The sequence below is a fragment of the Anopheles aquasalis genome, chromosome 3, assembly GCF_943734665.1.
Source record: "Anopheles aquasalis chromosome 3, idAnoAquaMG_Q_19, whole genome shotgun sequence".
In the NCBI taxonomy this organism is placed as follows: domain Eukaryota; kingdom Metazoa; phylum Arthropoda; class Insecta; order Diptera; family Culicidae; genus Anopheles; species Anopheles aquasalis.
Window position 1 is genome coordinate 68,078,549 of NC_064878.1, and position 20,000 is coordinate 68,098,548.

General features: G+C 45.0%; 5 protein-coding genes across 10 annotated transcripts in view; 3 read left to right on the forward strand and 2 right to left on the reverse strand.

The window, feature by feature from the left end:
• LOC126578510 (ras-related GTP-binding protein C) overlaps positions 1 to 756 on the reverse strand; it is a 1,716-nt gene extending 960 nt beyond the window's left edge. Inside the window, exons 1-2 of the mRNA XM_050241139.1 lie at positions 620 to 756; positions 1 to 553 (exon numbers count right to left, since the gene is read on the reverse strand). The exon at positions 1 to 553 is cut by the window's left edge and continues 262 nt beyond it. Of these exons, the coding sequence (XP_050097096.1) occupies positions 1 to 553; positions 620 to 622 (556 nt within the window). The 5' untranslated portion in view covers positions 623 to 756. The remainder of the gene's footprint in view (positions 554 to 619) is intronic.
• A 295-nt stretch (positions 757 to 1,051) lies between these two features.
• LOC126574200 (phosphatidate phosphatase LPIN3) lies at positions 1,052 to 10,902 on the forward strand. Of its 2 annotated transcripts, XM_050234251.1 has the most exons (6): positions 1,052 to 1,230; positions 4,670 to 7,604; positions 7,679 to 8,030; positions 8,103 to 8,206; positions 8,857 to 9,500; positions 9,935 to 10,076. In XM_050234251.1, exons 2-5 carry the CDS (start codon positions 4,759 to 4,761, stop codon positions 9,089 to 9,091), a joined length of 3,537 nt encoding a protein of 1,178 aa, XP_050090208.1. In that variant the 5' UTR covers positions 1,052 to 1,230; positions 4,670 to 4,758; the 3' UTR covers positions 9,092 to 9,500; positions 9,935 to 10,076. The 2 variants fall into 2 exon arrangements, with proteins under 2 accessions (XP_050090208.1, XP_050090209.1); XM_050234252.1 differs by lacking the exon at positions 8,857 to 9,500 and having other exon boundaries at positions 9,935 to 10,902.
• A 773-nt stretch (positions 10,903 to 11,675) lies between these two features.
• LOC126579237 (unconventional prefoldin RPB5 interactor-like protein) lies at positions 11,676 to 13,370 on the forward strand. Its single transcript, XM_050242642.1, has 2 exons — positions 11,676 to 11,752; positions 11,817 to 13,370. The coding sequence occupies exons 1-2, from the start codon at positions 11,684 to 11,686 to the stop codon at positions 13,329 to 13,331; spliced, it is 1,584 nt and encodes a 527-aa protein (XP_050098599.1). The 5' UTR covers positions 11,676 to 11,683; the 3' UTR covers positions 13,332 to 13,370.
• A 115-nt stretch (positions 13,371 to 13,485) lies between these two features.
• LOC126579236 (dolichyl-diphosphooligosaccharide--protein glycosyltransferase subunit 2) lies at positions 13,486 to 15,948 on the reverse strand. The gene is made up of 3 exons (XM_050242641.1): positions 15,817 to 15,948; positions 15,465 to 15,703; positions 13,486 to 15,391 (listed from the first exon to the last, which is right to left on the reverse strand). The coding sequence occupies exons 1-3, from the start codon at positions 15,827 to 15,829 to the stop codon at positions 13,730 to 13,732; spliced, it is 1,914 nt and encodes a 637-aa protein (XP_050098598.1). The 5' UTR covers positions 15,830 to 15,948; the 3' UTR covers positions 13,486 to 13,729.
• Positions 15,949 to 16,475: 527 nt separating this feature from the next.
• Positions 16,476 to 20,000, forward strand: part of LOC126574276 (uncharacterized) — a 24,643-nt gene continuing 21,118 nt past the window's right edge. Inside the window, exons 1-2 of one of the 5 annotated variants that reach the window (XM_050234365.1) lie at positions 16,476 to 16,577; positions 17,514 to 17,881. In XM_050234365.1, coding sequence (XP_050090322.1) covers positions 17,851 to 17,881 — 31 coding nt within the window. In that variant the 5' untranslated portion in view covers positions 16,476 to 16,577; positions 17,514 to 17,850. Of the gene's footprint in view, positions 17,882 to 20,000 lie in introns of all 5 variants that reach the window. The other 4 variants (XM_050234362.1, XM_050234364.1, XM_050234366.1 and 1 more) reach the window with 4 other exon arrangements.

Below are 20,000 nucleotides of genomic sequence, written 5' to 3' on the forward strand. Positions count from 1 at the left end.
GATGGACTCCCTCCAGCCCGGCGTCCAGAAGGTCATCGGTGGCCTTCGTGTGGATGTCCCGCTGTGATTCCATTTTAAAATCGTCACTGACCCCGTCCACTTTGTGGATGAATACCTCAAACTTGATGCGTGGGTTAACTTTGTACGCCTTGGTCACGGTTTGGTTGAGTTTCGTGAGCGCCTCGTTGTAATCATCCTGGGCATCGATGACGAAAACCAGGGCTCCACATCCACCGAAAATCATGTCCGAGTCGAAGGTAGGGTCAAAGAAATCAATCTGTCCAGGGAAATCCCAAATTTGAAACTGCACAAAGCTATTGTTGTTGATGTCGTCCTTCACAATTTTGTTGGTCGATTCGAGGAAAAGTGTCTCGTTGGGGGACATTTTGTGAAAAACCACTTTCTGGATGGAACTTTTCCCCGATCTGCGCAATCCCATCAGCAGGATGCGTGGTTTGTCATCGGCCCTGTTACTATCGGATTCGTGATCGAAGTCTCCGTAACCGAAATCTTTGGGAAAAGATCCGACCTGCTCCTCTTCGTCTGGGTAGCTCTACAAAACACCATCAATGCAGTCAGTCGCATCCCAGAGACCGCTGAACGGTTTATTATTTCTTACCATCTCGGCAGCTCAGTGTCTCCCAATAGGTCCAACAATTTATTCCACACGAAACCAAAAGCACCCAAAATTACGTCGCGATAAGAGTTTTTTGTTTTATTTTGGGCTTATCTCACGTATTATGCCTTTCTGCCCCGTTGACACAGAACATTTCTCGCTCCTGTTAAGGGCTTAACAGGAGCGCGCGCCATACAAATTACCTCCTGTTAAACATTAACAGGAGCGAATTCGTGCTTTCCAAACTCGACTCGTTTTCTTTCGTGTTAATGGAGAGAACAGGAGAGAATTTGTATGTGGCGCGCTCCTGTTAAGCCCTTAACAGGAGCGAGAAATGTTCTATGTCAACAGGGTACGGGCAGGTTGCGCGCTGTACTGTGGTGTTCTGCTGTGTGGTACCGTAAGGTACTCTGTCAGATTGCAGCTCAAGGGAAAAAGGTCTAGATTTTTTAAGTGCATCAGCTGTAGTGGAAAACTCGGGGTAGAAGAGAAAAGTTGGTTAGTCATCATCGGCGAGAACTGCTTCAGAGCGAGCGCGTTAGATTCGGACAGTGTGTGGTCTGGCTGTATAAAAACTCTCGTCGTGGTTCTAGAAGAATCGACCCCAGATTCTGGTAAGTTCGCGACCCAAAACAGGTGAAAAAGAGGAAAGGGAAAAGAGAAAAACTCAGCAAAGCATGCGTACTCTGGTGCGAGACTCTGACGGCAAGGATCCTTTTTTCATGGGATGTTGATCATCCAAGCATCGCAAAGTCCGCAAGAAGATTTGGTCGGTTGGTCGGTCCGATGGTTGGTCGGATGGTTAGTCGGATGGTACGAAAACAAAGGATCTCCTGACCGAAACCCGTTCTGTAGCCAGCTGTCGCAGGTTGTTATGTGTGCGTCCAAGAAAACGCCGCTCCAGCAGAAACTGGTGGGGGTTGGTGCTGCGGCATCACGCCATCGTACGATTTGTCAGGCCACTGGCCGAGCATGCCATGTAGTGCACGTGCAAGAAGCTAAAACCCTGATTCACCATCTATGCCTTAAACACTGCAAGGCTTCCGCATAACCCGCCTCTTGGGGTATGTCCCAATCCTGAGAACAAAGTGGCCCCAAAAGCAAACTTTGTACAGATAATTAGAGGGCAATAATTAGAATCCGGTCAGGCCGGCTAAACGGAAACACGACAAAAACTGAAAAAAAAGACTTTGTTCGGAAATAGCGGTAGACGCTAATAAGAGGGGACTTCCTGCTCTTATTTATTTGTATCATGGGCATTTATTGTCCTTGGATAATGGTTTCTGTGCGATTTCTAATGAATTCATGCGCAACAACCTTCACTGTCGCTGGTTTATAGCTGAGATGGAGGGCACGGACACGCTCTTATGCTGCTGTTCCATTACAATTGATCCCTCATTTACGATCTTTTCGTACAAAACGACCGTTCGTACCGGTTTTAGATGTGCTCTCATCTAACTTGCGCACGTCCCGGTCGCCTTATCAGCCACCAACATAATACCTTAACTGTCCTTTGACGTCATAACCATAAGATAAAGAAACAGTAATGGGCATCAACATCGACACCGATGGTTAGAAAACAATTTCAAAAATTACGCAAATGATTTGCTTCCTATTCTCTGCAAATATTAGAGAAACGATCGAGTAAAAATGTACGTCGCAAGCTAACAATAACATCAAGTGCCAAGAGGACACACCCTCGTATTGCGTATTTCATCACTTCCTGTTAGGCGAATTATAGAATAACTCCTAGCTTTTTCTGAATAAGACGCATGACCCGGCAAAGTCGTTGAATAACATCTATCTCGTTATGCAGATTAATGGTGGCACCTGCCTTCAACACAGCCGCAGGACCCTTTCCCCCTAGGTAGTTTACATGCTTCTAAGCTCTTGCAACGTCTCAACGTGCTGTGGTGCTTTGTTGTTTTCCTACCGACCCACACAAACACGTTTGGCCTTGATCCGTACATTGCTCGTGCTTCTGTCGCAACCGATCGACGCTCTAGTCCCTGCGGCCGTGCGTTGTTTACTCGCAATTGATCGAGCCCCTAAGTCAGGGAAAGTTGTTGGGGCTACGCTTCTTAACACTGACCACAATTTGCATACGTTATTTCAAGATTCAAATATGTTTACTTTACCCAAGCTACAAGCTTCTTCAACATTTGTACAATTCCAAACGCTTCAAATAATCCACCTTCACAAAAGTGGTATCGTCGGGCCGCGTTTCTTCGCATGTGCCCATTTCCTTTCTGCGTGTCTACTCACGGGTTTGCGCATAAATCGATGTGCGAAACATTCCGGAGAACGTTCAAGCTCCAAACGAGTCCCTATCTCAATTCATACATTTGCTATTTGTCTTGGCACTGTCCCTTTTTTTTATTTAAACGTGGGGCAGATGGCTCTAATCGTCGCGTGAAATTACGCAAAAATTACGCCGCAGTCTTGGCCAGTAGTATAGGTGATCGGAAGTTTGTAGCATAGCCAGCCACAACAGTAAGAACTAGGTGGTACTCGCCACGGTTATATACTTCCTCGATAGTACATACCCCTACCTCAATAGTCCACTCTAGACGCTTTGACCACATGCTGGTGTTTGGCTAGGTTGTTTTCGTTTTCAAACTCGCCGTCGTATGACGCTCACCAATACGCCTCAAGTTACATAGTTCATCAGACAACGTAGAAACAGGCTGCCGTTGAGCCGGTACGAGCAGACTGACCTTCTTGTTGCAAACAAACTACGATCCGGCATAGAACTGTTTCGTCTAGTGGTCCATGCCCCCTTTCGGGTAGATCACGATACCATAACAAAGCAAGCCGCTTCAGACGCATATTTCTTGCGATACAAGGTAGCTGTGTTGAGTGGTGACAAGGATTGATAAAACGATTAGCTACGCTCGAACCGTGTATGGATGACGATAGTAAGTGCAGTGCAAAATACTGAAAAAAATGTTTAATATCAGCAACGTGAATAATTCCCTTTCAAACTTCATTAAAGTGTAGAAGTGAGTGTGGGATGGTCAGCGATAATGTCGCCAACTTGAATGAAGCACGTGTGGTCGATACATCAATTATTTGTTTCCTGGTCTGGTAGCCACGCGCGTTTCAAGTTGAAGGTGAATGTTTAAAAATAAAAAAAATCACCATTTTGAATAAAAAGAAAATCTCCTTTCGTACGGGTAGCCGTACAGATATCTTTGTGATGAATTTATCATATCTAGGTAGGAGATTTTAACTTGACCACTGACACATGATGAGACACGAAAGAGAAAACTATTTTTGTCTTTTGGCACAGGTCGATGTTTGTCCATTTTTTCGTTTGTTTTTGTCTTCCCCAATTTTTCCTAGGACTTTCGTTCATTTGAATCTCGTTTTTGAGTAGAATTAGAAGTTGACGAGTAAGTAGCGTAATGTTGCCCACAAGATAGCCGCTATAGAATTGTTATGCTAACTCGTACCACAGCGTGTGTTCGCCCTCATATCGAATGTAGTCGGATCACCTGCAACATGTGTTACTGCGCCAAGTGATAACAGCTGATGACTCGCATATTTGCAGTCCAAAGGTCAATTTTGTTGTTCCTGTAGAGTGAATCAATAAGCGTAAGCAGATTGTCCATAGCCGCTTTGTGGCATGGCGCATACGCTACGTTGGAATCACTAATCGCGTGAGCGAATGCTGCTTTTGCTCTCCATTCGCTATGACTGTGGTCCTGTTGATTAAACAAAATATTGTTGAAAATACCACACATCACAAAATATCGCGATCGCGAACCACCTCGCCGTCATAAGCAGCTACGGCACATTTTCCTATTCATTTTATGTTTAAATAACATTTACCGACATATTTTATGTATTTTATGTTTAATGCGCTTTCTGCGACGTGTGTTTTATCATTCGATTTAATTTGAGACGCAAAGCCTTTCCGAATCTAGTTTATAGGTTGATTATCGGATAAGCGACAATCGGAGACTTCAAATTTGTTATAGTGGCTGCTTTTATCTTATCTACGCTGACTTCTCTACAAACGGATTGATATTTTCTTTCCTTTCCTTCCAGATTTCGAAGGAGAAACACTGTTCGCAGCGAGCTGCTTGTGTTAATCATACAACTACATTTGCTTTCGTGCTATCCACTGACGGCTCACAATGAATAGTATAGTTAGTTTGCTGAGTAACTTTAAGGAGTTCTACAGTGAGATCAATGGTGCCACGTTGACTGGTGCAATAGACGTGGTGGTGGTAGAACAGCCTGATGGTTCGTACCAGAGTTCTCCGTTCCACGTGCGGTTTGGTAAGTTGGGAGTGTTGCGGAGCCGCGAGAAAGTGGTGGACATCGAACTGAATGGCGAACCAGTAGAACTGCAGATGAAGCTAGGTGACTCTGGCGAAGCATTCTTCGTGGAAGAATGTGACGAAGATGATAGCGAAGTGCCCGCGCACATGGCGACCTCGCCCATACCAAGCCATTCGTACCTGACCAACTACGATGGCGATGGAAACTGTAGTGGAGGACCAATGTTCAAAGGAGCAGCGGGTATGAATGATTCAAGTGGCTCTGTAGGACCCGTTGAACCTGGTGAGGGTATGGTCATGATGCTTGGAACAGCAGCAACAGCAACAGCAGCAGCAGTAACTACCGAGTCGAACGTGGCTGCTCTGGCAGATACGGAAGAACCGATGCTCCGACCTAGGCGTAATTCAGTTGATCTCTCGAATGAAAACACCGATCAAGAAAGGGCCAAATTTGAAAACCAAAGATCCGAGTATCGCACTCGCAGACATACAGATAACGTAACTAATCGACCGGATCTATCTTTAACAAAAAGAGAGTATACCATGCAGAAGCTACGGCAGGAGTGGGAGGCCGCTGCGGAAGCAGAACAGGAGCAGATCTTTCACATGGAAGGTTTAGATGATGAGGCTAGTTCAGCTGACTGGCGAAACAGTACACTGCTGCCTGCATCTAATAACGACAATGGCGGTGGCGACAACCAGGATAATCAGCTAGATGAAAAACAATTTAAACCTATCGATGCTCAACCGTCTGTCACTACGGGGGGCGCAGTAGAAGTCGCTTCTACTATAAACACTTCGGCTACGGCCGAAGGCGTGGTGGATTCAAAGTCGAAGAAAAAACGCAGGAAGAAATCGATTTTGAAAAAGAAAAATGCTCAAAGGAAAGGATCTATTGGGAGTAGTTCTGGAGGAGGTTCGAATCACTCCGATCAAAACGATGTTACGGAGACCGACAGTCAGACTACCACCGTCTCACAGGTAACCGTATCGTCAACGAGCAATGGTTCTACACAAGACGTGAACAACGGCACTGTTCAGTCTTCGAAGGACGAGGAAACGAACGTGTCGTCCATCCCTATAAGGGAAGGGCGAGAAACTCCCGATCCGTGTGCTACAGTATTGGCAGCTCCGCATCACACAGAGTTGGACATTCACTTTTTCAGCGACACGGACATTGGTACGGGCGTGAGCCCGCAACAATCGCGTCCATCAACACCAATTCAAAGCGATACCGAGTTTGAAATGTCACAACGGGTGAAAACGGAAACGGAAGATGAACGGTTGTTGTATGATTCATGGAAATGGGGTGAACTGCCGACGAAACCCGATGCAAAAGCTGGTGATCTTGAAGGAACTATTGTCTCGAGCAAACAAGCCCAGCACAACTCCATGCTGAATGGGCTAATGAGCTTTATGAAATACAACAACAAGAAAAAGCGTCAGAGCGTACCGGACGGTCTTTATCTATCGGATCTGGACAAACTGCGCGAGCCAGAAGTAGCACAGCTATATTTTCCGCCTCTCTCTATGCTAAAGCAGCAGCAGCAACAGCAACAGCAGAACCGCTCTGGTGGAAGCGGAGACGATGAAGATCGCGAGAGTGGCAATGGAACATCAATACCGCACAGTCCAACCTCGATGGAAGAAGGTTCGGGAGGAAGCAAGGGTATTGATTCGGATTTCGATGAGCATACCAATCGATCTAGACAAAATCAAGCATCAGAGGAAGAGAGCTTCGCCGGAAGAGGTCGCCACTCCACTGAAACTATTGCCCTATCGATGTGCGGTGGATTGGACAGTGCCACCGGTGGTCCATCCGATGAACAGTTTGAGCGCCATCGTCTGCAATACAGCAATGTTCTCGCAGATCCAAGTGTTTTTGCTGCTCCCGAATTGGTAGTTCGTGTGGATGGCAAGTATTATAGCTTTGCGGAAGCTTGTCCACGAGTCATGACATTATTGGCATTCCAAAAGACGCTCCCTGATCAGGTGCTTGGAAGTAAGAAGATGGAACCATCAGGCATTTTATCAGATGCTGAGCATAACAATGCCGAAAAGAGTCAGACGGCGATCGAAGTCCAGCAACCTACACCGCAAAATGCTGCGGGTGGCCGATGGTGGTATTGGCGACGGTCTAACGAGTCCAAACCGTCTGCAGTTAGCGATTCCCAAAAGCAGCCCTCAGTTCCTACAACTCCCACCACGGCGGAAATGGATTTAAAGTCGTCGATGGCTGTCGGAACGCAAACGTCTCGCTCCAATTCGCTCGATGATAGTCACGAAGATGAACAGAGCACCATGATACCATCGATAATCAGTAAAATAACTAAAGATTCCGCCATATCTTCTGGCTTGAAAGCAAAAACAGAGGAGGGTTACAATGGATCGCTTTCGTCCGATGATTCTGAGTTGGTCATGGATAAATCACATCCGGTGCCTATCACTCCCGGAACAACAAATCTTGAAGAAAACATTGGGGACAGCAAAGTACTGTATTTCGGTGGCGAAAAGTATCGAAAAACGCTTCGCTTGTCTACGGACCGCATTAAAGCACTCAACCTGTTGGATGGCATGAATGAGATTGTATTTAGTGTAACAACTGCGTATCAGGGAACTACTCGGTGTAAATGCTACCTCTTTAAATGGAAACACAACGATAAGGTGGTCATCTCCGATATTGACGGCACCATAACAAGGTAAGTGATAAATAAATTTGATTTCCTGAAGTATCGTTTAATATGCTTAAACCAATCTATTGGTAATTTTCTAGATCGGACGTTCTCGGTCATATCCTGCCAATGGTTGGTAAATCGTGGGACCAGATCGGTGTAGCCCAGTTATTCTCTAAAATTGAGGAAAATGGGTACAAAATGCTGTATTTATCGGCACGTGCCATTGGCCAGGCGAAAACTACGCGTGGATATTTGCAATCTATTCGACAAGGAGATGTTAAATTACCAGACGGTCCGTTGCTTCTTAATCCAACCTCGCTGATGTCCGCATTCCATCGTGAAGTTATCGAAAAGAAACCGGAACAGTTTAAGATTGCATGTTTGAATGATATCCGTGAACTATTTCCGGAAAAAAATCCTTTCTATGCTGGCTATGGTAATAGGATCAATGTAAGTAAAGGATTTTTGTAAAAAGGTTTTCTATGATTATAAATGGACAATGTGTTCTGTTCTCTATTCTAGGATGTATGGGCATACAGAGCCGTTGGTATACCGACATCCAGAATATTCACTATCAATCCAAAAGGAGAACTAAAACACGAACTAACGCAAACATTCCAATCAACGTAAGTAATTTTCATTGCATCGTATTCACTATGATTACGCTCGATTCATTCATTTCTAAACATTTGGTTATACAAAGAATGGTCAAGCAATACACAAAAGCAGCTCAATGTTTTTTACTAAATTTCTGCATTCATAAATTCTTATACTTATGTTACGCGGTATGATTGGAATGTTAAAAAAAACCGTTGTATATATTTTTCAAATAGAATTGGCTTGCAAAAATTGCGAAGCTGCGGTTGTGGTAGCAAAATATGCAACAAAAATTTACAGTGGGAACACGGATTAAAAGTATATCATGGAATTTATCTTTTATTACAAACTGGACGTATCAAGGACATTGTCATTTTTAATTTTATGCGATAACACATGCATTCAAACTGGTGATATAAAACCAATTGTTGATCACTGTGTTTTGGCAGAGTTCAGGGAGCAATAACCAAATACAATGCAATGTTCATATTCATGCATACAAACACAGGATTAATACTCACAGTCACTTGACAATAGTACACGATGAACATATAAATTATTTATTATAGTTTTTATTCAATTGTGGGTATTTATATAACCTTTCTTTTGTTTGTCTATTTTTATTTCTTCGACCTCCGACCTGAACGCACTACGATTGCTACATTTACATTTATGGCAGATATACTGGCCAATCGTTGGTTGTGAATGACTACTTTCCGCCAATCGAACTACCGTCCCCGGAGTCTGACTACTCAGACTACGACGAGGACGAGGATGATTTCGAGGAACAGTTAATGTTCAATTTCGAATCGCGTACCGAGGATCAGGGTCATCAGAATCACGATCCTCCACAGCGGAAGCATCCAATGAAGCGCTCATCCAATTCCAGCTTCGCTGAGTATCAATCCTTCTAAATGATTTCAAAGAAGATCATCAGGCTTTTTTAAGACTATACAGAGTCGCATAATGTTATCATGACGGTCGATATTTGATTTGATCGTAATTTCAGCGTCTTATTGTACAAACTGTGCAATAACCGCTGCATCATTCATCATTGAATGTGTCAAAGCGTATGATGGGTGTCCGTATGTATGGAGGACCAAAGTGTACGCCCCAATGCTCTTTTCGTCGTGAAGCATCATTGGCCATACACACGTCTAGTCTTCTAGTAACAATCGTATGCCATCAGGCCAAAAACAAACTGAATGTTTTGAAACTGACAAAAACAGCACGTGGAAACGAACGGAATCCTTTGCGTGCTCCCCAAATTGCCATTCAACAAGGCTGAAACAGATTCTTATGCATTTTAATAGCCGCTCCGTGGTAAGCATTTACGCCAATCGCATCAAACAGCTATTCATCATCCTTCCAATGTACAAATATTGCTAATATGACTCATTCACGCCAGAGTACGATGCACTCTGTAACACATCATTCTAACTGCGCTTGGGAAAAAGTTTATCTGTTTACTGTTTACTTATTCTATGAATACCGTTTTCTGATATTTACATCGACTATAATAACTTGATAAAAAGTTCTTAAATTTGTTCGGAAATGTACTGCTCCACTAAGCCATCTGACTGCTTGTGCTTACAAGGGTTGCGTGTTTTTTATGCATACTTTCGTAGTAACAGATGGAGTAAATACTATCTAACGGAAACGCCTATTAACTCTTCTTGGCAACAGTAGCACTGGTCTATATATTGGGCTCATTATTTTATTCATTTGTATTAATTTCTTTCACAATTTGTGTATAGTTACGCCAATATGGCCTACATTGTCGACCAGCTGTATCCACCGATTAAGCACATTGAAGAGGAAGACAACGAATACACCAGCTTCAACTACTGGCGTGAGCCTGTGCCTGAGATTGATTTCAACAATACTGGTGTTACAAGCGGCAAAGTGACGCCAACGGCAACCATAATTCAACAAGCATTACCAACAATTCCTGAAAACTGAGTGCGCACCTGGTGAGAAATTCTTTAATGCTGAAGGAAGCAGGTGGCAAAATGTCTGGATTGCTGTATCACAAACCCAAAGTGGAATGAATTGTCTTATAAAATTTACGATATCTTATCTGTAGCTTCTATATAATTACATGCTTTGGGATAATTCCGCATGCTTCCAACGGCGTTGACGACGCTCCGCTAGAAACAGCCTACTTTTCTGATATTTAAATTCCATTGTGACGATGGGTTATTGCATCGACTATAGAATAATGGCTTGAGCGCAAATTTAAAAACTTCTGCAACTGAGCACACTGTGATCAACAAAAGAAGGAAGAGGGACAAAATAGTCTAATTGCAGCCTGCTGTTTGGTGGAGAAGAGAAATCAAAGTATCGCTCTGTGCAAGAGCCAGGAAAAGTGTAAACCTTTACAGCTTTATATGAGTTTTCTTGTGATGGAAGGAGACAGGAAGTGTGGAAATTTGTGATAGTTGACATGTATTTATTAATGATTCTGTTTAGGATTTGTCTTATGGAATGGTGGTTTTCTTTCGTTATTCAAATAATATTTTATGCAAGCAAAAGCAAGTAGTTGGAGAAAAAAAGTTTTGTTCGTAAGTTGGCTCATCGTTGAGAAGGCTAAGCTAATTTCAAAAGAAATGTGTCGATATCGAATTACATTCTACTGCAATCATGAATGAACACCTGAAGCGTATAGTTACGCTCCTAACGAATAAAAATATCAAGGCCAACCTCAAAGGTTGGTTGCTGCGAAGTTATATTTTCTCCGATTCCACAGAAACAAATAGAAATCGATCGAAAGTTGAGAATCAGAGCAGCAAATCCGGAAATAAATATAGCTATCTCGCTTTTGCTGGAATAATCGTGTAGTTGACATGTTCGATGAACAGGCTAAAATACAAGTAAACTCTATTGCAAACTTAACAAATTGAAAAAAAAATATCTTAAAGTGTTGTTCTCGAGTTCTATCCGAAACATCATATCCATCGCGATTTGTCTAGCACTAACTAAACCATCTCGGTTAGCGCATGACTGCATGCTTGCTTGTTCCTAGCGTATAGTTAAGGAACATTTGTTTTAGTGGAATTATTCCATGGATTAGTGGGGCAGCCTACGATTTTTGCTCATTGTCCTGTAAATCAATGCAGAAACTATCCGGACATTAGTGGCGGTAATAATCTTTTATTAGGCAATGCGAACGAAACTTGAGTGATGCTGGAAGGAAGAGAGGTAATGCAACGCACTTTTCTATCTCGAAGCGGCACGTTTTTTCCGCTCTATCTTCCTTGTTCGCTCTCAGCAGCATTGCGGTACTTTCGTACGTTCAGCATTATTCCATTATTCCAGAATTTATGTACGGAAAAATTGCTAACCGTTAGGAAGTGTGCTTTAAATTTGGCCAGTTAATGTTTAACGGCAACAATGGCTGAATAACGGCGTTATGTCGAGGGCAGTAGCCTGATGAGTGTTCGTGGGGGGTTGTTGTGTCAGAAAAGTGTTTACAATATGATGTTTACGTTCCATCGACGTGCACGATGGATTTTGCAAAATCAACCACAACTTTGACGAGCCAGAAGATGCTCTACGACCAAGCATATTCCGATGTAAGTATCGTTTTTCAGCTAGCACAGGAATGATTTCTACTGATAATCTTGTCCTACGAATAAGGCTCTACGAAACAATGAGACGGAAGCTGCACGCTGGACTGTGTACCGCAAGGAACACGAGGAGCTCAAAGAGAACATCAACATGTATCGAAAGTCGCCTCGCAGCGACATTCTTATTCCAATGGGCTCTAAAGCACTGCTGCCGGGACAGCTCTATCATACCGGAGAGCTGTTGATCAGCCATGGGGATGGATACTTTTCTGAATGTTCGGCCGATCAAGCATTCACGATTGCAGATCGCAGAATCCGCATGGCAGATGAGATGCTGGCGAAGTACGAACGTGAACGAACGCTGTACAGCGATAAACTGGAAGCACCATTTCTTAGCAACGCATTCGCCGAAGAAGGCCAAGAGATACTGGAAGTCTACGATGAGGCTAAGGAGAAGCGCTGGCGCGAAGAGCACGCTAAACGAATGCGGCAGCATAAGCAACGGGAGGCTGTAGAACGTAAGAACGCGGTTACCACGGCAAAGCAGAAGCAAGACAAAGAATTGTTAGAGCATCTCGAAGAATTAGAACTGCTTGAGGAACTCGGCAATGAGTTAGAGCAACTGGAAAGCTGCATTGATGAAAACACCAATGAACAGATAGCCAACCTTATGCGTGCTGGTAGTCCAATAGAACAGAAACAAAGGATCGCACATCGTGGTGCTTCGGAAAAGATTCAGAGCAAATCCTCGCCCACATCGGAATCCGTCACCTGCGGTGAGAACGACTGTGATGCATCCGAAAATGGATTAGTTACAACAGGCCACGAGGGAAGTAGCTGCGATAGCGATAGCGAAAGGGACGATGAATTTGTAGATGAAAACTTAACCCCGGAATTCGCTAAACTATTAAACGAGACAAAGACCATGAACATCAAAGAGAAATTGGGCGTCTTTGAAGCAAAGCTACGAGACGTTCGGCAACAATTATACCTCAATACCATCTCTATAGTTGAAAAAGTGGATCTGTATCAAATGCATGAAGAGCTTGAAGAGGCGATAGATTTCTTAAAATCAGATCCTGATGATGCTGTGGAGGAAACCGGTGAAAAACAAGAAAATGTTACCAATTCAAGCGTGAAAAAGATCCACTTTGCCGAACATGATGAAGTAAAATTGATCGAAAGCTGCAACAATGAAACTAGAATGAGGGAGAACGCATTCTGCAGCACTGACAACACACTGTTCATACCGATTATGCATTCTTCTGAAGTTCCAGCGACAATCACCTCAAGCGTCGGTGCCGAGATCGTGTCTCCGGCCGATATCTTTCGTTTGTTTATCGATGAGTCCACCGGCAGAAATTCAATGCTTAAAAGAAAGTCAATTCTTAAAAAACCGCTTCATGCTATCCAACCAAGCAGCAAAACTGTATCAGCACCGATTAAACCGGTATCTGTAAAAGGACAAGTCATGGATATAATAGGAAATATTGTCGAGCATCAGACGCACGATCAGCAGGCAAACAATTCCAAACAGCAAACTCCGAACAAAAGGATGAGTAGGTTTAAGCAGCAGCGGGTGTAGTGTAGGAAGAAATTCAGCTGATTAAAGTATGAAACTGTTCGATTGTATTTTTATTTTTATTCGTTCCGAGTAATGGTTGAGAATGTGGCTTAACAAAGAATTCGAATGCCCATTTGATTTGGCAATTGAATGCTGTAAGTAGATCAGTGAGGTGTATCCTTAATGAAAGGAATGGTTTTATTCTTTTCAGCTCTGCCTCATCTTCTATCGCTCTTACGTCTGAACTTAAGCCTTGTTTCTTTGTTACAATCGTACATCCACTCTAAGATATTTTTCTCTCTCGTAACTTATCCCGGCTATCTGCCAATGTTGGCGTGGGATTCCCAGTGTCTAGTGTAACCGGCAGACGGATTTGTAGATTTAGACGAAAGGGTAGAAACCGTGCGTACCAACACGATCTACTTCTCGCTGCTTCCGCGTGCAATTTTTCGCAACATACGATTTCCGGCAATGAATGTGAATAATGCCAAAGGAATCAGATAGCGAATCGTATCGAACATGTTTAGCCGCAGCCAGAAGATTCCGAACAGCGTCAATATAGCACCGAGTCCAATGTGGAAACCAAGTGCACTAAGGGAAAATGGGAAGTTTTTCACGTTAACCCCCAGTTTTCCCCACAAAACAAACAATATGAAGAGCGGTGCAATGCACAGACCGGTGAATAAATCCGAAACAAATCGGGCGGGACGCTTCTCGGGTGTCCTAAATTGATGAACGATTTCGGGGAGCGGCTGACGGGAATTCAGTGTTGCCGAAAAGTTCTCCTTTGTAGCTGCCTCCGTGGGGGTGAATTTGAGTTCCACATCGCCTACAAGCCACTGGAATGAGTTTGCCAACAGGGCATCCCCGACGATCAATATGATCTCGTATGTTCCACTTTTGTGGCCGAAATCGGACGCGCGAGCACCAACATCCATTTCAAATTTGTACGCCTTCGCGGAGTCAATCTCTGCGACGAATATGATTTCCTGCAGAGATTCCTTGTTGCGCAGCAGAACGAATGTTTGGTGGACAGCCATCGGTTTACTAGTTGTGTCATCTACCAACACAGCCTTCATAATTACTTTCTGCTGAGAATCGGCGTTCAGTATGGTGGCCAGCTTTGCCGGATGTGAAACGGTGTGGCGCTTCAAGCTTGCAGAGGTGCTGTCCGTATCACCAACACCAATCTCCAACGAGTTGACCCGCACCTTTCCGAGCACATTGATCTTCAACTGCTGACGGTATACAGGAGCAGCTTCAATGTCCACCCGGTATTTGCCTCGCGGAAGCGCGGCAGATTTCAGGTTGTACGAGTAGAACGACGCGTCATCCTTGCTTGGAACCAGATTAACCTTGCTTACCACTGTCTCTTTTGTCTGGAGTGACACAACGTTCGTGGAGAGGGCTGCCAGTTGCGGGGTCAAAGGTTTACCGAGCAAATCGCATACCTTCACCGAGAGGACAGGATTTTCTGGGAGTAGGTGACCATTGCCAGCCAAGCGAATGCAGATGGGTGCGATCGTTTTCTGTGATGCCAACAGCTTCAGCACTTCTAACAAGACACTCACCCCTTTGGGGGTTTGGACCGATACTCGCGAAAGAAAGTAGGTTGCAAATTTAACCGCCTGCTCCTCCGTGATGGGCAGGGGCTTGTTGAGGCTTGAAGCGAGTTTAAAACCTCCATTCACGATCAGTGCCGTAATGCTCAGTCCACCTTCGAATTGAAGCATCTTTCCATCAACTTCGTCCGCCTGTACAAATGCTTCCTCGATGCGGTCGTAAGCGAACGCGCCGGAAGAGCCGAGTTCCGCAGCAACAGCAAACGCATGGCCAAGGGAGTTCAACGAATCATCCTTCTTCAGCGCGTTCTGCAGCTGTTTGCCCACTGTTGTGAGCACTTTCTCGTCAATCGGCACCCCGGCAAGCTTAGCGGAGTGATAGTTGAAGAACAGCTCCTGAGCCGTGGACCCTTCCTTCGAAAGGGCGGCCTTCACTGAAGACTGAACCTTTGCTGGCACATCTTCCTTGCAGCCAAAGTTCTTAAGCGCCCCAATCAAGTAAAAGTTTTTCTCGAAATCCTGCAAATCAGAATGACGAAAGAATGGACATTAGGCTAGGTTCGCGATGCAAGTAATGCGGTGTTTATCTTACGTTCAGTTTCGACTCGCCGTGAACCGTCAGCAGTCGCTTACATGTGCCAGCATCCCCCGCCGGAAGCGGAACGTTGGCCGACGTGTAGTACAGCGATTGAAGATCGTTCGACTTCAGTCCTTCGCTGAAAACCTTATCGAATCGATCTTGGTCCTGAGTAGTCAGGTGAACTGATACCGTGCGCTGAGTTGATGTGGCAGCGAAGCTCGTCGCGGCCAGCAACAACAGGATCCCTAGCTCTGAAAGCAACCAAAAACTCTTGTTTATTCCGGAGTTCGCCGGTCGGCGTGAAGAAGCCCACACGGTCAGCGATGCTGGCGGAAACGCCGTTGCTCCACAAAGAAACTCTCACCTAGAAGATTCATGGTGTCCTTTTGCGCGAGGATTTAATCACCAACACTGACCAGGAGCAGAGATTAATGGAAAATAGTCTCCGGGGCCGGAGATGATTTTTTTATTCCGGCGACACGTCAGAGGAAAAGAGGTGCTCGAAAATGCCGCGCTGCTCGAACCCGTTGACAAACCACATTTTCTCTCTCCTGTTAAGGGCTTAACAGGAGCGCGCGCCATACAAATTCTCTCCTGTTAAACATTAACAAGAAAAAATACGAGTCGAGTTCGGAAAGCACGAATTCGCTCCTGTTAATGTTTAACAGGAGAGAATTTGTATGGCGCGCGCTGCTGTTAAGCCCTTAACAGGAGAGAGAAATGTTCTGTGTCAACGGGGAACTCCGTTCACTTTCAGTTTAATTCCCGAAATCCACGGCTCAAAGACCAGCAATTACCTCGTCGCGCTTGTTTTAATGTATTCTGTATTCTGCGTGTGCAATCCCTCGAAGGCTTCCACTTTTTTGCTTCAACCCAAAAAGTTCCAGCGTCCTTTTGAGGGCAGTTTCGATGGTTTATTCGGCTGGACTCTCCGTTCTAGACAGGCGAGGCGGTGGATCAAAAAACGACGTGCGAGTGTGCGTGCGTGTGCTTGTGTGTGTGCACAGTGTTTTCGTACTCGGTGGAGGAGGACGCACGGCACGGAGCTTTTTAGCTCTCCGCCTTTTCCTCGTAAACATCCTGACGCTTCTTGATTTTGAAGGTTTTTTGGAAAAGTATCGCGGCGTGAGTGTTCGTTTTCCGGGCGATTAGTTTCTCGTTGTTATTTTACAACCCGTGGCGAAAGGGGGTGAGTGGACCAGTAGAAAATCAACAACTTGCTGCTCGCATTCCGTTGTACAGATCAGCGGGCAGAAAGAGGGGACACACGTCGGCGCCTGGCTCGCCCACTCGCTCACTTGTCGTTCTGGGGGCAGAGCGCAGGGGAGGGCTGCAGTCTGTCTCGAACCACGCAACATCCGCTTGGAGAACTGATACGCGCACGAGAAAGAGAAAAAGAAGCATCTCCCGTTTTCTGCTCCACGTTTCCTCGGGCCGTCCACAACCTATGCAAATGGTGTTTTCTGAGGACGTCACCCAGCCACCCGTCTCCTAATCAAATTGCAAATTCTCGCCGTGGACCGTCGCCACCGTTGGAGATGTTGCGCGTTCTCTTGGTCGTTGCTCAAGAGCAAAAGCGAATCCCCAGTCAAGCAAACAAGTGTGAAAAGGGAGATGAGTCGAGCGTGAGTAAGAAGTGTGTCGTGGGCCACCCCGTACCGGACGTGGACGAGCCATGCAAGTGTCGTGCTCTGGTCTAGCCCCGTCCCTCCGGTTCACCCTCCGCTTCGCTTTGATTGTGGCTACTCCGTGCTCTCGGCGCACTGTCCACAGATAAGCACGAGGTTTACATCATGCGTCGATACCGCGCTTTGTGTGGATTCGCTTCGCTTCGCATTACCGTGTTCCTCTTCTCAGAAAGGCGGACGGAGCGTTGGCTGCTTCTGCCCAAATTCAGGGCTTCATCAGGGTAGATTACAAGTGTGAACCGGATGACCATCGAAACTGCGATTAGTGGATACATTCTGGGAATGTGACGCGGTTAATCAATTGGCAAGCTCTATTGTCTCGAGTGGCAGCAGTGCAACAACCATACCTCTAACAGGCTTCTTTTTTCTAAAGAACGAGAACGTTGACACGTTGCTAGGGGAGGCACCAGTTGGAATAAATGAAGTGCGAACCTGTGTGAATGGAAGCAGTGATGATTGGTTTTAGATTCAAGTGCAATACGATCAGTGTGCCAAAAGCGTTCGAAAATGGCTCAATTGCGTAAAAGTGTGAACCGGCTTGCTGTCTGCCAAAGGCCGAGTTGAAGTGTGAAGAAGTGCAAATATCTAGTGATTGTGCGTGCGTGGTGGTCACAGCAAGGCAAAAAGTGTTTTCAAGCTAAAAGTGTTGGTAGTGTTTTTTGAAGCCATTATGGTTTAATAGCAGATCGCCGAATCAATATCGCAAAACCATGGCGCGGAAAAAGGGATCCGGCAAAGCAAGTACGTATTACTGAACCGCATTTTATCTCGATCCCTGTTTTTAAATAGCGAGACAACAGAATTATTTCATGCCAAAGGGCAAGCAGAATTCCGACAGTCACCTATTACAAACAAACCTTGCTTCTAACCTTGTAACAGTAGGACATTGACTTAATGGGTCGATTTTGCCTGGATCCGATATGGTACTTGAGTAAAGCGCAGGTAAAGGATTAAAGTACTGGAGACGAAGTTTGAAGTCAATGTAGAATTGAGGTGCGAAAGATATTGGATGAAGGGAAAGGTACAAGGAGGTAAAAAGAGGCTTGGTGATGCTTTCTGCCATGGAAAAAGGGGATACGACGTATCTACCGCCTATTCTGTTGCCTTTTATCAATGAACTTCTTTAGGATTCAACTGGTTCCTTCAACTGTAAAATAGCATTTACAGTAAAATAGTATTTTTTTTTGTTTGGACGCAAACTACTCTACCCATACTTTCCATTTAACGACGAAGGTAGCTCAGGACAAACACCGAGCTTAGGGACAGTTGATGCAATTTGCCAATTCCGTTCGCTGTAGACACCCACGCTGACGATCGGATCATGTTGGTTGAAGCCAACTACAGTGACTCGAATCCGAATTCGTACGGCTAACCCCACGCTAGCAACGCGACGCAAACTCATGCTCAACAGCCGAATTATATGCACATTATGCAATTATGGCAGTTGATTCGAGTAGAGGAACTATCACTTGTTATGACTGATATCACCTTCTAGGAAAAAGTTAATTAGTTTCGGCTAATGCGCATAATAATAAATAATAGACATTCCCCCCTAAAATCATCGCCAAGCCGTATCTAATTAACTTTTTCCTAGAAGGTGATATCAGTCATAACAAGTGATAGTTCCTCTACTCGAATCAATTGTCATAATTGCATAATGTGCATATAATTCGGCTGTATGAGCATGAGTTTGCGTCGCGTTGCTAGCGTGGGGTTAGCCGTACGAATTCGGATTCGAGTCACTGTAGATGGATGCCTTTCGTAGAGTGGTGCTCAGTACTGAGATCAGATGTGTGCTTCGGCGAGGGGTTGGTAAACTCGCACATTTACAAATCTATTTTCGCATACTCGACGTCAAGTCGACTAGCAGAACACACAGCCATACAGCTCAGCTGTATACACATCATCCGTTGGCTCACAAACGGAAACATGAGAACACGGTTTTCCTCTCGCCGAAGGCGGCACGGGCATGACCATCGCATTGCAAACCTTGGACCTCAGCTGGTGTCTGGCGAACCGGGATGGTTTGGAATGCGATCGGAATGAGACAGAGAGGTGCGGCATTCGAAACATTGGTTCGTGCAATCCCACCAAAAAAATGAGGGACTACCCATTGCTTTTATTAGACATCTATTTAAAGAATATTTGCCAAAAAGAACAGCCAGCGGCGTACGACATGAACATGAAAACATCATCTCGCTAGAAAATCGATGAGACCGCGCACGTTCGGCGCAGTTACCTTTGCTTTGCCGCTGTGGCGGGGAATTAGTGTGAGTATTTTTATTTTTATTTTGATGGGGCCTGTGTGAGGAAGGTCGTAAATGGATGGGCCACAACAGCAGCACACGAAATCATGTCAACCCTGTGGCCCAGCGACGTTACAACTTGGCGTGTTTTGAATATGCCTCAAATTCGCCATCTTGTATTAGCTGTTCATCGATCACTCGCTGTCGTTAGAAACCTTCCCACTTCACTGATCTCCGCCCCTTGCAATGTATTCTGCCTTCTCAATGTGTGACCTTCGGTAGACTATGGAGCTAGGGATTTAAAGATTTAAGAGCCAGGCAAATCCGCAGGTGAAAAGGGCTCATCTGGATGTCTGGGTAACAAAATTGTAACATAGTTGGGCGCCGGGTAATAAGGGACCACACAAGAGACAAGGGAATCCTTTACGACCTTTACTGGCAGTATGTATTGCTCTCCGCGGGACTCCGTATGTTCTTCAACAATCCCTAACGGAATCCGTTTCTCATCGGGAGACAAGTTGCAGTTTCCTCGCTTACCAGCTTCGAACTTTTGGTTGCAATGCTTGCAATATATCTCATGCTCGGGCACAGCGTATTGTGCATCCTATTTTCAG

Excerpts from the sequence above, each read along its gene's own strand:
- LOC126574200 (XM_050234251.1), top strand. The coding sequence starts at position 4,759 with ATGAATAGTATAGTTAGTTTGCTGAGTAACTTTAAGGAGTTCTACAGT. Across the intron at positions 7,605-7,678 it reads ATTGACGGCACCATAACAAG|ATCGGACGTTCTCGGTCATA; the intron begins GTAAGTGATAAA and ends GTAATTTTCTAG. Across the intron at positions 8,031-8,102 it reads GCTATGGTAATAGGATCAAT|GATGTATGGGCATACAGAGC; the intron begins GTAAGTAAAGGA and ends TCTCTATTCTAG.
- LOC126579237 (XM_050242642.1), top strand. The coding sequence starts at position 11,684 with ATGGATTTTGCAAAATCAACCACAACTTTGACGAGCCAGAAGATGCTC. Across the intron at positions 11,753-11,816 it reads ACGACCAAGCATATTCCGAT|GCTCTACGAAACAATGAGAC; the intron begins GTAAGTATCGTT and ends CCTACGAATAAG.
- LOC126579236 (XM_050242641.1), bottom strand. Across the intron at positions 15,392-15,464 it reads ACGGCGAGTCGAAACTGAAC|GATTTCGAGAAAAACTTTTA; the intron begins GTAAGATAAACA and ends TCTGATTTGCAG.